Below are 14,328 nucleotides of genomic sequence, written 5' to 3' on the forward strand. Positions count from 1 at the left end.
AACTGCTTTTTCCATCAAGCTTCTTGTACTCTGAAAATCAGATTCTGAAGTCTGAAAATGAATTAATTTCCAACAATTGAACTGAGCTTAGAACTCTGTTGGTATGAATTTTATTTATGTGACAACCACTTCTGACTGCGTCTTATCCTCATGAGATTGAAAGTGACAGGAAAGAGTGCCTTATTTTCTATTCATTGGTAAGGCATCATGCAGAGTCTTTTAAAATCCTTTTTTAAAGTAGACCTAGAGTTTTTTCAAGCTAAAACAATGACATTTCGATCAAACTGAAATCTACACATCAAATGGTATAAGGAAACCTGGTATACATATTTAAAATGCAAAATTAGAAGTACTGATTTTTGTAATACAATATACACTGTATTCATACATCCTTGCCTTCTACTCTGATCTGCCACAAGGACACATATACATGTACAAAAAGAAGGCAATAAGAAAATATCTTTGATTTGGCTAGGGTACTCCTCTTAAAAAAAAAAAAAAAGTTCTGTTGTACCACCACCATCAAAATTCCCTACCAAGTCCTAAACGTCCCACAGTTCTAGGTCCTGGCTACCTCTGACCATGTCTCACCCCCTCTGACTTGGTTGTTTCACTCAGGGGTTACAGACCTCCTTGCTGGTTCTTGACTGAGTTAGAGGGTGATCTTGGGCTTGCTATTTGCTAACAGCCACATTCTTCCCCTGGATATCCATCTGCTTCTCTCTGTGATCACCTGGCTGAAAGCCATTTTTTGTTCTCTTTTTACTGCAGTAGAGTATTTCCTAAAAGGTGATTTCTGACACTTTTTCTGAAATCTAAACTTAGCCCATTGCATTTTTTTGTTTGTTATCTTTATTCCAGAAGGTAAGACCCATGATTATATGTAACTAATCCAGACTTCCATTCTATGGTACAGATTTTCATCTAGGTATATTACCAGTCACTGTGTATGACATTGATTGAAAAAAATCTTTACTCTTCACCTCTGATAACAATAACACTGTAACAAGTATTATATAATACCTTTTGTGATGCTGGTCTCCTTTTTGATCTGCCAGTTCAGTGAAACTCAAATGAAGTTCATTTAATGTCTATCACACTGGGAGCAAACAATGCCATTGAATTAATCACTTGTCCTGTTCAGCTCCTGTTTTGATAAGAATCATTAATTAGTCAAGTCATTGCTTCTTTTGGGGATATCCTGCAACTCTTTTTTGAAATGACCATACTGTTTATGTGCCTTTTTAGTTTAACACTTACTTCTTTCAGCAATGTTTAACATTAACATTGCTTTTCTTACATATACTTTATAATCTATTTTCAACATTGTTAAGTTTTCCCCCTTCTCTCTAGTTGTCCATTTTAACCTGTGCCCATTGCTTTACTTCTAGGCTAATGCTTTAAATAACTGTTCAAATTTGTTGGAGTTTTAATTTTTTTTTTTACAGTCCTGCTCAGAAAAGAAGAAAAAAATAGCTCAAATAATTCATTGAAGAATGAATGAAATAGGACCATTTCTCTTGTAGTCTTCCAAAATTTGGCAGGTCTAATAATGTACTATGTGAGAAATATTGGAATATTGGTCAACATAAATTATGAGAGTCATAATGTTTGCTTTCTATAATCAAATTTTTCTTTTCAGGCTTGTGTATTATCTGATTTTTAAACATTGATAGAAGAGAATTAAAAAAGATGAGTAACAAAAATTAATTTGCATGAAAGAATGTGTTCAAAATGTACCAATGTTCAAATGCCTGATTGTGTCCTATTAAAAAAAAATTCAACATATAATAGACTAGATTGTCCTTCTAACAAAATGAATTATTCTAAGATTTTTATTCTAACCATTCATAGAAAATTCTCTAGAGTTTAATGAACATCATGAACAAACTAAAGATATTGTCACACGCATTTTTATCACTCAGAGACCAAAAGAATTATATTCTAAATCAGTAATTTGTAATCTTTTTATTATCCCTCAAGCACCCTTCATGAACAGCATGCCTTGAAAGATTGTATATCAAACTGCAGTTATTAATTATCAATTTATTTGCCAATGCTTATGAATCAAAATTTTATATTAAAATTTATGATTAATTCTCCACAATATACTACTTAATTAATTGTAATTTATAGTGGAGAAACCTGGTAGGCAGTATCTTACAAATATGTATCATTAACCTCTGGATATGATATACTGAGATGGACATCACATTGCTTTGGTATTACTGCCAAAAAAAATGTATAATCTAAATCTAGTATTGAGAAATCATCAGACAAACGAACTGAGGAATATTCTACAAAATAAATTATCTGCATTCTTCAAAATATCAAGATGAGAGGAGCTACAAAAAGACTGACTCAGAAACTTTTCCATATTAAAAGAGACATGGAAACCAAATGCAACATGTGAATAGAATTCTAGGTCAGATTTAAAATTTTTTCCTATAAAGGATATTAACTGGAAAAAGGCAAGATTTTAATAAGATCTGTAGATTAAATAATGGTATTGTATCAATGTTAATTTCATGATTTTGGTAATTATTCTGTAATTATGTAGAATGTCATTTTAAACAGAAAATACACACTAAAAAAGGGGAATTATGTCTATACCTTACTCTTAAAGCACTTACATATATACATGCACATATACATGTGTATATAAATATATACATACACATATACATATATTTACACATACACACATAAGGAGAAAGGTAAAGGAAATGTTATAAATGTTAATATTCATGGAATCATGGATATGGATAAAAATTAAAATATACAAGAATTATTTTTTATCATTTCTGTCAATCTGAAATTATTTTAAAGTTAAAATTTTTATAAATGGGAGGAAACAAAAACTTCATATCAAAATAAAATAACTATTGTATCCAAGGTGAGATCCAGTCTAAAATGAATTGGTATTTTAGTTTGTGCTGGAAAGTATACAATAGGCTTTCTATAGCTGAAAGAATACCACTTTCACATTACAAATGTAAAGATATTGCTTAGAGATAGTGCTTCATTTGTTGACTAAAATGCTTTCCTAGTATGGTAAAGTCTGTGACTTTAAAATGTACATGACATTTTACTACAGCCCTGTCTTTAATATCTTGGCTTTATCTTCTTTTATCTTCAATTATCACATCTCCTTTTCTAGAACTGTACTACCTACAACTAGACTGTATTTGCCTCTCCAGGAAATGTCCACCTACATCAAAATCAACGTAAGACAAATCTCTTCAGAAATACTTTGCACCTAAGTTTATTTTTTTGCACAACTATGAAGCATTAAAATTCCCTTTTTATCTCAAGCCATTTTGAATGGGTTTCTGTTAAATACAACCAAAGAAGTCCTGACTAATATAGTATTGGAGATCAGAAAAAAGCTCAAGTTTTTAGAAGTTTCAGCTATTCAAGATAAAATGAAAAGAAAAAAAAAAAAGAAAATGAAAAGGAATCCTATTGTGACTACCCAAATATGCTCTTTTATACCTAATGGCTGACAAAGGTATATGGAGCATCTACTATAGTGTCAGGCACTGTGTTAGGCTCTAGACATAAAACATCTGAATTAAAGGTATGGTTACAAAAATATTTTTATGGATAGCTTATTAAAATATCATTATAATTCCTAAGTTGGCTGAATTAACTAGCTAGAATTAATAGTGTGAATTTTGGCTTTTAGGTTTTATGTACTTTGTCTTATATTTCTTTTGTAGACATGAGGGTAGCTAAAATTGGTAGCCAGCAAATAATTTATTTGCTTTAATTTCAGAAATATTCCAGAATAGAAAACTCCATACTAGGAACTCAAGTTTCATGAAAAAGACTACCAAAGGGTATTGTGGCTTATATTTAAAAATGCCTAACAAGTGTCTATCCATTGATTGACATGTAGAATTAGGGGGTCCTTCTCCTACATCCTGATTTCCGTTACTTTCCAAGGGTACAGATGGTGGAATCTCATTTAGCAATAGAAGCTTGATTAAGCATTCTGACGTGACATTAGTAATAGATTATATTAAGTTGCAGGGGTAAGAACGAACCAGTTTTTCCCCCCTCTAATATTCATGAATGTTTCATTTTTTTAGCCACCTTTGTGCCTCAGCTGTCCCTTTGGTCTTGAGTTCAGCTGAGGATGGTTTAATTAAGAATGTTTTTGCTTCACACTCCACCCTTGGGTCATTAAAAATCGTAATGGAAAATATGATAATGGAAAAATAAATTATTTAAATCTGTTATCAATATGAGTACTTAAATATGTATCATGGGATCCAGAACACATTTTACTGAAAAATCTAAGACACAGGAAAATATTATTTATTCCTCACCTCCCTACATCTCATAAAAATTACACGTAACCAGCAATTAATGTACCACAAATGTATAGCAACAACATATTTCGTTTTCACTAAGTTCTCTGCTTAAATTTAAATCATCAACTTTTTCTTTTTCTCACCAGGGATTTTCAAGGAAGTCACTAGTTGAGTTAGCAAACATTCTTATTAAAAAACAAAACACAAATATAGGTGACAAAGACCAGGGCAATCTGGTCTTACGGCTTCAAAGCCACTTCTCAGGCCTGAGTTAGTTTTCTTTCCAGCAGGTGCCAGAAACCCAGTCTGCGTTCTTCCTGCCTTTCTGCTAAGATTCTTGCTACCTCTAGCCAAAGACACGCTGCAGAGGGGGCACATTTCTCCCAGTCTTGCTCACTACCCTCTTCTAATTCTTGGCTGCTCCTGGAAACTAGGACAAGGGCCCTTTTCATTACAAGAGTCTTATAACTAATCACTCTGGGAATTGCAAAAGTAATAAACTTGAGGCCATCTGAAAGCTTGGACATTTTATGAAGTTCTTGCAGTCGGTTTTTCCTGCATCCCAGTTCCTCACTAACCTGTTAGATGATAACGGTGAACTACAGTGAACCAGATTTCTATTTTCAGCATTCCTAGCAGTGTTCACCAAACTGGCTCACTTCTTTAGTTTGCTTTGCATGGCACTTACGCAGATTCCTTCCTCTGAGATGGCCCTTCTCCCCTGCATGTAGACTAGACGTCACAACCCAAACTGAAAAGGTATCCTCTTGTCTGAAATTGGCAATTTGCATCTTTGAAGACGTAGAGACTGTGTAACATCCATTCCACGGTATGTGTGCCATGTAGGAATCATCACCTTTTTTGAGCAGTCACGGTCCTTGAAAAGATGCCAGTTTATCCTAGCTTTTGTCAGATTTCCAAGTCTTAGTATTCCCTGGAGAAACCAAAACAGTGATTTTTAGACACGGAGGATTCATATTAGCATTTTGTTAGCTTTTCTTGTTGTAAACCTTGTGGCTATCATCCTGCATTTAAAACTTCTTAAAATACAGATTTCAAATTACTTTTTGCAGGTGTTGCTTAGCCTCGGCCATATTTCTGTGAGACAGAGGGCACTTCAGAAAACGGACATAGCCGGGAACCCACTGCTCCCGGTACTTTCGTTGCCGGTGCCTTCTCCAGGATCACGGTACTCAAGCCATTGCTAGAAGCTCTATCAAGAGCTTACTGGTTCTCAATAGAAATACTGAAAAATCCAGGTGGGCCGCTGCTATTTATTAACCAATAGGATCTGGCATGTCATTTTACGATCTAAACTCCTTCAGTTCTGAGGTCATCTCAACAAATGAGAAAATGTACAGTCAAGAAGTGAGGCGTTATCCCCACTCAATGTCTGGTGCAGTGAGCACTATGAAACAGCACGAAACACACGCACACGCATACACACACACACACACGCACACGCACACACACACACACACTCGCACGCACGCACACACGGGCGCGCGCATCAGAAAGGGGGAAAATGAGGTTAGCATCCTGCGTTGCTTCTCCCGGGCGCACTCGCCGTCCCGGCCTGGTACAGGGGCCTCGCGAGACGGCCGGCGCTTCCCGGGCCAGGCCTCCCAGCAGCGGGTCGGGGTCGCCGCGGGTGCGCCGCGACCTGGGCGTCTCCGTGCGGGCTCGGCTTCCCGGGCGCGGATGGGGCGCGGTGAGGGCGCCCGGGACGTCCCGCTCGTCGTGGCCCCGGGTAGCGGGTCTACATATGGGAGGATGGCGACGGCGCCGGAGCCGCGACCCCGCCGCGACCCCCAGGATCTCCGCGCGTTCCCACGACCCCACGCTGGGAGGGGCGGGGCGGGGCCGTCGCGCGACGTAGGCGGCGAGGGGCGGGGCCGCGCGAGGCCCCTTTTTTCCCCCCCCCCGCTCGGGGGCGCGCGGCGCGGGCCCGCGGGGCGGTGGGACGAGGCCGCGGCCGGGTGCGAACGCCGCAGGTGGCTCGGGCTGGCGGCAGGTGCGCGGGCGGCGGCTGAGGAGCGGAGGCGGGAGGCCGGCCCGCGCTCGCCTCAGCTCCGTGCCGGGGCGCTGCGGGCTGAGGAGACGAGGGAGCCGAGGAGGGCGAAGGGCGCGCGGCACCCACTGGACGGCCGGCGGCGTCCGCGGCCCTCAGCATGTTCCGCGAGGCGAGGGTTTTCCTCCCGCCCGTGGGCTGAGGCGGCGGCGACGGCCTCAAGAAGCGACATGCACCTGCCGGGCGCGGCTTAGAGGGCGCGGCAGGCGGCGAGTCCCTGCCGCCAGTCCCAGCGCTTCCTTCGCCCGGCCCGCAGCGGCCGGAGCCGGAGCGTGGAGTGGGCGCCCCGACATGGCGGCCCGGAGCGCCCCGAGCTGCCACCTGCGGCTCGAGTGGGTGTACGGCTACCGGGGCCACCAGTGCCGCAACAACCTCTACTACACCGCGGCCAAGGAGATCGTGTACTTCGTGGCGGGCGTCGGCGTGGTGTACAGCCCGCGGGAGCACCGGCAGAAGTTCTACCGAGGCCACAGCGACGACATCATCAGGTACCCGGGCGGGGGCGGGGGCGGGGGCGGCCGCGGTCGCCGCCGCGAACGGTTCTCGGAGTTGGCACTCGCCGGACCTCCCGGGTGCGGTGACGCGGCGCTGCGGGGAGCGGCGCTGCGGAGAGAGCCCCGCAAGTGTCCTGGCCCCCAAGTCACCCTGTTCGCCCCCTGCCAGCGCCTTTCCCCACCTTCGGGTTCTAGAGTCTCCCTCGGGGCGGTGACACCAAGGCCGCGGGCGCACTGGGCGTTTCGTGTGACCGCTTTGTGTCCTCCCCCCTCCATCAAATTTATGAAACTGCGAAAAGGTTCTTTGGGTAGCAGTTTACTGCTGTAAATCCCTCCTGAGATTCTTCATCAAACGAATGCTTAAAGCGCCGGGGGGCAATCCTCTCCCTCGCGGAGAACGGACCCAAAGCCCGCGCCGCGAGCCGCCGCCCGTCCCGGGGAGCGCGCCCGGCGGCCTCCGGCGGGGCGCCCGCCTCGTGGCCGCAGGGACCAGTTCAGGTTTCACTGCCTGCGGTTATCGGCAGATAGAGGAGGAACCCCGCAACCTTCAGGCAGTTCGCTGGACACTAGCATTTGCACACCTAAAGGCAGCCTGGGGCTAGGTGTCATCTGAAAGCGTTTCCTCTTCTTTGCAACTACGTAAGTTTACTTTTGTGTTCTTTGCTTAAATCACAATTTTTATTTATTTATTTTTTTTTGCATTTTAATTCTCCTTTGGGCGGTATCCTAAAGTTGGTCCCAGTGCTCGTTGACATTTCTCTAGGGAAAGGTGTGTTTGAAATGTGATTTTCAGTGTCTCAGCAAAAGTTTTGTGGCAAATAAAGTTAAAAGCTGCAGAAATGATTCCAGGCCCTTAATGATTGCCCCAAGCACAGCATACGTGTCCTTGGCAGAAGGAGCGTATACTTAAAGTATTTTGAGAATGTGTTTGTGTGCCGCTTCCTGGGTTTTTAACAGAAGTTCTGTGATTGGGTTTGGTGACTGCATTATTTACTCCCTTATTTAATATGTTCCACAGGGTTTAAATTGGGCATTTCAAATCCGTATCTGGGCTTGGCGTATGATAGGCAAGAAACATAAACTCCATAAATGACCAGAGTTCTTGTATTTTGTGTGCACATCTGTGAACTAACTGTAAGAGGGGAAAGGAGGCCTGGGCCCAACACGAGACCAGGGTAAGAAGGTGTGAAGATTAGCAGAGCAGAAATTGAGGTTGTGGAGTAGGGAATCGGGGTGTGCTTTGGGTTTTTCTGTTTGTTGTTAACCCCAAGAGTAGACTTCATTCCAGTGCTCTTTTTCGCTAATCCTTTACAGTTTCTTTTCCATGTGTTAGGTCACCCACCATACATGGAATAGTAGCTTTGCCTGGATGAAGCAACCCTTCTCCAGGTACTCTAGTCTTTTAGGTTGAATTCAGTAGGAGGGCGAGATGGGAAGGATTTTGAGGTCCTCTCTGAGTGTACTTCTATAGTTTGTACTCCTTGGTGTTTGAGAGCAGTATTGTATGAGGGTCTTTCAGATCTAGATATGATTTATTTGATGGAGTACTGTGCTTTTGCTCTTCCAGCAGGAATCGGAAGCTATGTCATATGTCGCACTGCTTGAATTTTTACGATTGTGTTTCAGTAAACTCTCAGGACCATAATGCCTTTGACTTCCTTTGATATAAATAAATAGATACATATAGTTGCACAACCCATATATTGTCTCAAATTATTTTTAATTGGCACATTACTTTTATATATACAAAAGATTTACCCTTAACACAATTTATAACAATAAAAAGGTTTCCTGAATAATTGCAATGGGATAGTAAAATCTGAATCATGTGGTATCTTGAAATTGTTGGCACAAATTTAATACAGTACTAAGACTATAGCTTAGAAATCAGTCAAAGGGCTCTGGAAATTTTATTTGGAACAATGACAGATCATTATTGTATGTGAAATAGATCAGGGAAGTGTTCAAACCTTTCCATTTTCTTTCAGTTCAGTGTTTGAAACATAAGTACAGAAAGTACTCCAGTTAATTTTTCAATTGTTCCACAGCTAAAAGTGTAATATTTGTAAATGTGATGCATAGTGGAAAACAATATTATTGAGATGTTAGCTTTAGTAATAGAAAGTCAGTGCTATTTTTATCATCTGTTTCGTTTCCACGTTTTCTTGAAACTTAGGTAAAACTTATTGGTCAGATATGACTTATGCTGGGGCTAACCAGAATAGGCAAGTCATTTTCTTTAGGTTTTGAAAATGTAAATGCTATATTGCTTGTAAAGAATGAATCATAAGCAGTCTATCATTTGCTTGCCAGTTTTTTTTCATCTTACTACATCTAGTATTGCTAATGATGGTGCCATGTGACTTACCACTTTGCCCATGTTATTATACTTCTCTAGTAATTTATCCTTTAGTTGTATTTATGTCAGTACTAATTTATATAGAAATTAGTTTCACTGTCATAAATAATATAGGAATTTTAGGGTCACTTTTCTTGTTTTTGCACAGTGGGGGCAAAAGTAGGTTTACAGTTGTTTATATGGAAAATAATACAATAATTAATAAATAATAATACAAAATAAACTGTGTTTTGCGTACTCACAACTATAAACCTACTTTTGCTGCACTCTATTCTGTTACAAGTTATAGTGATACAATTCTCTAATTTTTCAATGTTTATTACAGGTTTAAGACTAGGTTATAAAATATGCTAGACTACAAATAAGATGCACATTTATAGCTTGGCTCTATTTTGAAACTTTTGTGATAGCTTTAAAATTTTATTTTTCTAGTTACTGCCCATCAGCACATTTCTAACAAGTTTGTTCTTGAAGTAGTTGGATATTATTTACAGTTTTCAAATAATTTATCATCAATGAAGACCATTGGTGGAATATAGTTGGTTTTCTTATGCCAGTGAACCTCCACATTGAAGTGCCTGAGCCAATTTTTTATGTGTTATGTAGGTGTGGAATTTGAAGTTTTTTTCTAAACGTGGTGAAGGTATCTCACAAGATGTAATTTGACTTAAAGGTTTTACATGGTTGCTCTGGCTCCTATACCAAGAACAGAGTGAGGGAGAGGGGCAGGATGGAAGCAGAAACTACTTAGGAGACTTGCAATAATCCAGTCAAGAGATTTTGGTGGTAATAGATTGTTCTTTTTTAAAGCTGCATAGTATTCCAATGTATAAATGGACAACAACTTTTTTATTAACTCATCTGCTGTTGGGCACTTGGGCTGTTTCTGGATTTTAGCTATTGTAAATTGTGCTGCTATGAACATAGGGGTGCATGTATTCTTTTTAGTTGGTGTTTTGGGATTCTTAGGATATATTCCTAGAAGTGGGATCACTGTCATCACAAATGGCAGTTCCATTTTTAATTTTTTGAGGAAACTCCACACTGTTTTCCATAGTGGCTGCACTAGTACCCTTTGAAACTACATGGAGGGACCTGGAGATTATTATGCTCAGTGAAATAAGCCAGTCAGAGAAAGACAAATACCACACAATCTCACTTATGTGTGGAATCTAATGAACAAAATAAACTGATGAATAAAAATAGAACCAGAGGCATGAAAACATGGAACAGACTGATGAATCTCAGAGGAAAGGAGAGGGGTTGAGAAGAAATTAACCGAAGAACTTATATGCATATATGCTTTGCCCATGGACACAGAAAATAGGGTGGTGAAGGCCTGGGGGGGGGACTGTGTGGAGGAGGGCAATGGGGTAAAAAGGGGATATTCTCAACAGTAAAGATAAAAAGAAAAAAAGAGAATACAGAAAAAAAAGAGATATTGGTGGCTTGGACCAGAGTGATAACAGTTAACGTAGTATGAAAGGCTCAGATATATTTTGAAGATAGAGGCAGCATTATTTACTGGTGGATCATGTATAAATTGTGACAGAAAAGAGAGGTCAGCAGTCATCACAGCTTTTGGTTAGAACAACTGAAAGAATAGAGTTGTCAGTCACTGAAGTGGGAAAGACTGCGGGAAGAGCAAGCTTTCTGTTATGGGAGAAAGGGTAAGATCCTGAGCTCTGCTTTAGAAGTGTTCCGTTAGGGCTTTGGCCTAATTTTTTATTGGATTGTTTATTCTCTTATTGTTGAGTTTCAAGAGTTTGTGTATATTTTGTTGAACAGTCCTTTATCAGATGTGTCTTTTGCAAAGTTTTGTCCCACTCTGTGACTTGTCTTCTAATGTTCTTGACATTGTCTTTTACAGAGCAGAAATTTTTATTTTAATGAAGTCCTCAGGTGAGGGTTAAAAAATATATATATTTATGAACAATAAAATGGTAATAAATGCCTATCTATCAAAAATTGAATCTAAAAAACAAATGAACGAGCAGAACAGAAACAGACTCATAGATACGGAGAACATTTTTAAAAAATATATGTCTTTTTTGATTTCAGAGAGAGGAAGAGAGAGGGAGAGGGAGAGAAACATCAATGATGAGAGAGTCATCTTTGATTGGCCCCTGCTGGGGACCAAGCCCACAACTGATACAGAGAACATTTTGAGGGTTGCCAGATGTTAGCAGCAGGTTTAATCAGATTGAGGAAGTTCTCTCTCTAAAATTCTTAGTTTGTTACTTATTTTTATTATAAAAGGGGTTGGATTTTTGTCAAATGCTTTTTCTACATCTGTTGAGATGAACATGCGGGGATTTGTTGTTCTTTATTAATGTGATGGTTGACATTAATATGTTGAACCAAGTTTTTATTCCCACTTCTGTTCCCTTTTACTACTCCCTTAGTAGTATGTCCTGGCGTTGAATGCTACCCCAGGCTGTCCAGGAGTCATTGTAGACAGTCTCCTTTCCCTTTCTCCCTGTAACCAACCAGTTGATTGTGTTTAAAACCTTCCCAGCATTTCTCTCTTTCAGTACATTCTCCACCCTGATGCCAGGAATGATTTTTTTTTTCCTCCTAAAAGTGAACCTGATCATCTAAATCTACTTCTGGAAAAATTTATCAAGGAGAAATTTATATTCATTCCCTGCCTGTTGCTGATGTATATAAACCAGTACCAACTGTTAGGTCTTTGTCTTGTTTTTAAAGACTTGTAGATTATTTTATATGAATTTGAGTGACTTTTCTGTTTCATAAAATGTGATTTGTACTCTAATATTAATGTTATTGTAGGAGTGCTACTAAATACTATTTTTGGACACTAAAATTTGGTCTAACTTTATCAAATAAAGGAATAAAATGGGAAAGAGGGCTTAAAATCACATCAGTACCAAATGAGAGAATGGAATGTGGTAGGGTTGCTCCTGATTTGTTGCTGTGGTTCAGTTGATTCTTGTGAGCATTCTGTTCTGGAGAAGTTTACATACACTGTATCATATCACAGGGATTACAAAGTCTGTCCTTAACTGTTTATCACATATACTATTGAAGTAGTGACTCTTAGCCTGGATTTTTATAGAAGTTATTTTATTTTAAATCCAAATTATTTTAAATGAATAAATAAAGTCTAATTTTCATATTGATATATGTTATATATATCAAATAACTGGTAAAATCACTATAAGCATTTTTAAGAGTATTTGTTTGTTTTGCAGCCTTGCATTGCATCCTGAACGAGTATTGGTAGCAACAGGACAAGTTGGGAAAGAGCCTTATATCTGTGTTTGGGATTCATACACTGTACAGACCATATCAGTTTTGAAGGATGGTCATACACATGGTATAGCTTGCTTAGCATTCGACTTAGATGGACAGGTATGTGATAATTTTTTTAAAACTATGTTTTAAAAATGTGTACTATAAGAAATTATTATAAATCTATAAATATTAAATCAGAAAGCGGTGATGAAAAGTATTTGTTCAGGGGTGGAGGTGGGTAGGTGGGATGAGTGGTTGGTGTATATGAGAAAAATAAGAACAGTAAGGAGGTTTTATAATTTTATCAAGAACTTCTCAGTTGAATTAATAACAACCATGAAAGCCAAAGAGATTCTGATTCAGTGGAATATTACCTGGTTGTTCCAGGTAATATATTCATAAGACAGATAAAAGACATCTTAGGAAAATTAAGTTTCTCTAAGTAGCTTTGTATACATTTTAACTTTTAGTTATTTTTAAGGTTTTCTATTAAAATTAAATTTTTATTGAAAATAATGAGTCAGTTCCTATATAAACTGTTTTTAGACAAAATCAAAGTTCAAAACAAAGGATATAATGATCATTTCATTTACTAATCAGTTCCCAAATTATTATTTACTTCTAGTCAATGATTTTTTAAAAAGTTAAGGCAACGGCTTTCTCATGGTGTTTTCATGGACCTTATTATACCTAAAATACATTTAAGAAATGGTAAGAAGTTGGATTTTGCAGGTGTGCTTAATATATAGTCTTTAAAAGTTTTATGTTAAAATTAGATTTTAAAAATTATTTTAACTTTTAGAAAAAATTTTAGTTACTTGCTTTCAATTCATAAAATTAATTTCATAGATCTAGATTTAACAGGGACAGATTACATTGGGTTCTCTTCCTTGAAAATGACAGCCAGTAGATGTTTTATTTATAATTGAGGAATAGCTCCTTTGAATAGCATAGATACATATAACTTTCTGTTAAGAATCTGGTATGGGATCTCGAAAGACTTAACTGGAATCCCTCATTTGGGGAAAAATATGCTCTGTGTTTAATATCATGGTGTAGCAGTGGTTGTCAATTACAGAACCTTAATTTGTGTACCATTTTTGCTATTATTTTTCAAGTCCTTTAATGTCCTCGTATCGGAATTTTATTTTTTAAAAGGAAGAGAATACTACTTTTTATTTACTTTACAGGAGATGATACTTTATGAAATAAACTTACAAAGTTTTTAAAAATCATTTACTAAAGTTCGTATGAAATTCAAGATGTCTTAACTATGTGTATACTTTAAATATAGATGTTTTTCTCTTAATTTTAAAATTGCCTTTTTAAAATGCAATACATTGCATTGCTGAGGAATTTCTCTTATATGTATAAGGAGAAGTTATGCCCGTAGCTTTTCTTAGTTGAGAACCTTTAATTTCATTTATTTTAAGCAACTTACAAGTCTTCAGTACATGCATTTTATTATAACAGATCTTCATAAGAACATGTTACTTAAAATTTAAACTTGTAAGAAACATAATAGCTAAAAGTCATTGAGCATAAACCAAGTGTAAGGCATTATGCTAAGCCTACATTATCTGATTTAATCCTCACAGCCCTATGAAATAGATGCTGTTATTATCTCTATTTTACAGATAAAGAAACTGAGACTTAGAGAGGTTAAATAACTTTCCCCAGGTTACACAGCTAGTAAATGGAACCAGAGTGGGAACCGAGGTCAGTCACACTCCAAAGCTCATGTTTACAACCACGATGCTTGACTGCCTCCCAAACATGGAATTTAGGAGGTGGTTATTTATATTTCAAAAGGAACTTACCCATCTT

At 38.6% G+C, this 14,328-nt stretch overlaps 1 protein-coding gene across 1 annotated transcript in view; it reads left to right on the top strand.

The window, feature by feature from the left end:
* Window positions 1-6,681: 6,681 nt before the first annotated feature.
* Window positions 6,682-14,328, top strand: part of LOC107534861 (EMAP like 5) — a 47,242-nt gene continuing 39,595 nt past the window's right edge. The window contains exons 1-2 of the mRNA XM_087818667.1: window positions 6,682-6,878; window positions 12,459-12,618. Coding sequence (XP_087674793.1) covers window positions 6,682-6,878; window positions 12,459-12,618 — 357 coding nt within the window. The remainder of the gene's footprint in view (window positions 6,879-12,458; window positions 12,619-14,328) is intronic.

Source organism: Miniopterus natalensis, chromosome 1, assembly GCF_054644295.1.
Source record: "Miniopterus natalensis isolate mMinNat1 chromosome 1, mMinNat1.hap1, whole genome shotgun sequence".
Classification (NCBI taxonomy): Eukaryota; Metazoa; Chordata; class Mammalia; order Chiroptera; family Miniopteridae; genus Miniopterus; species Miniopterus natalensis.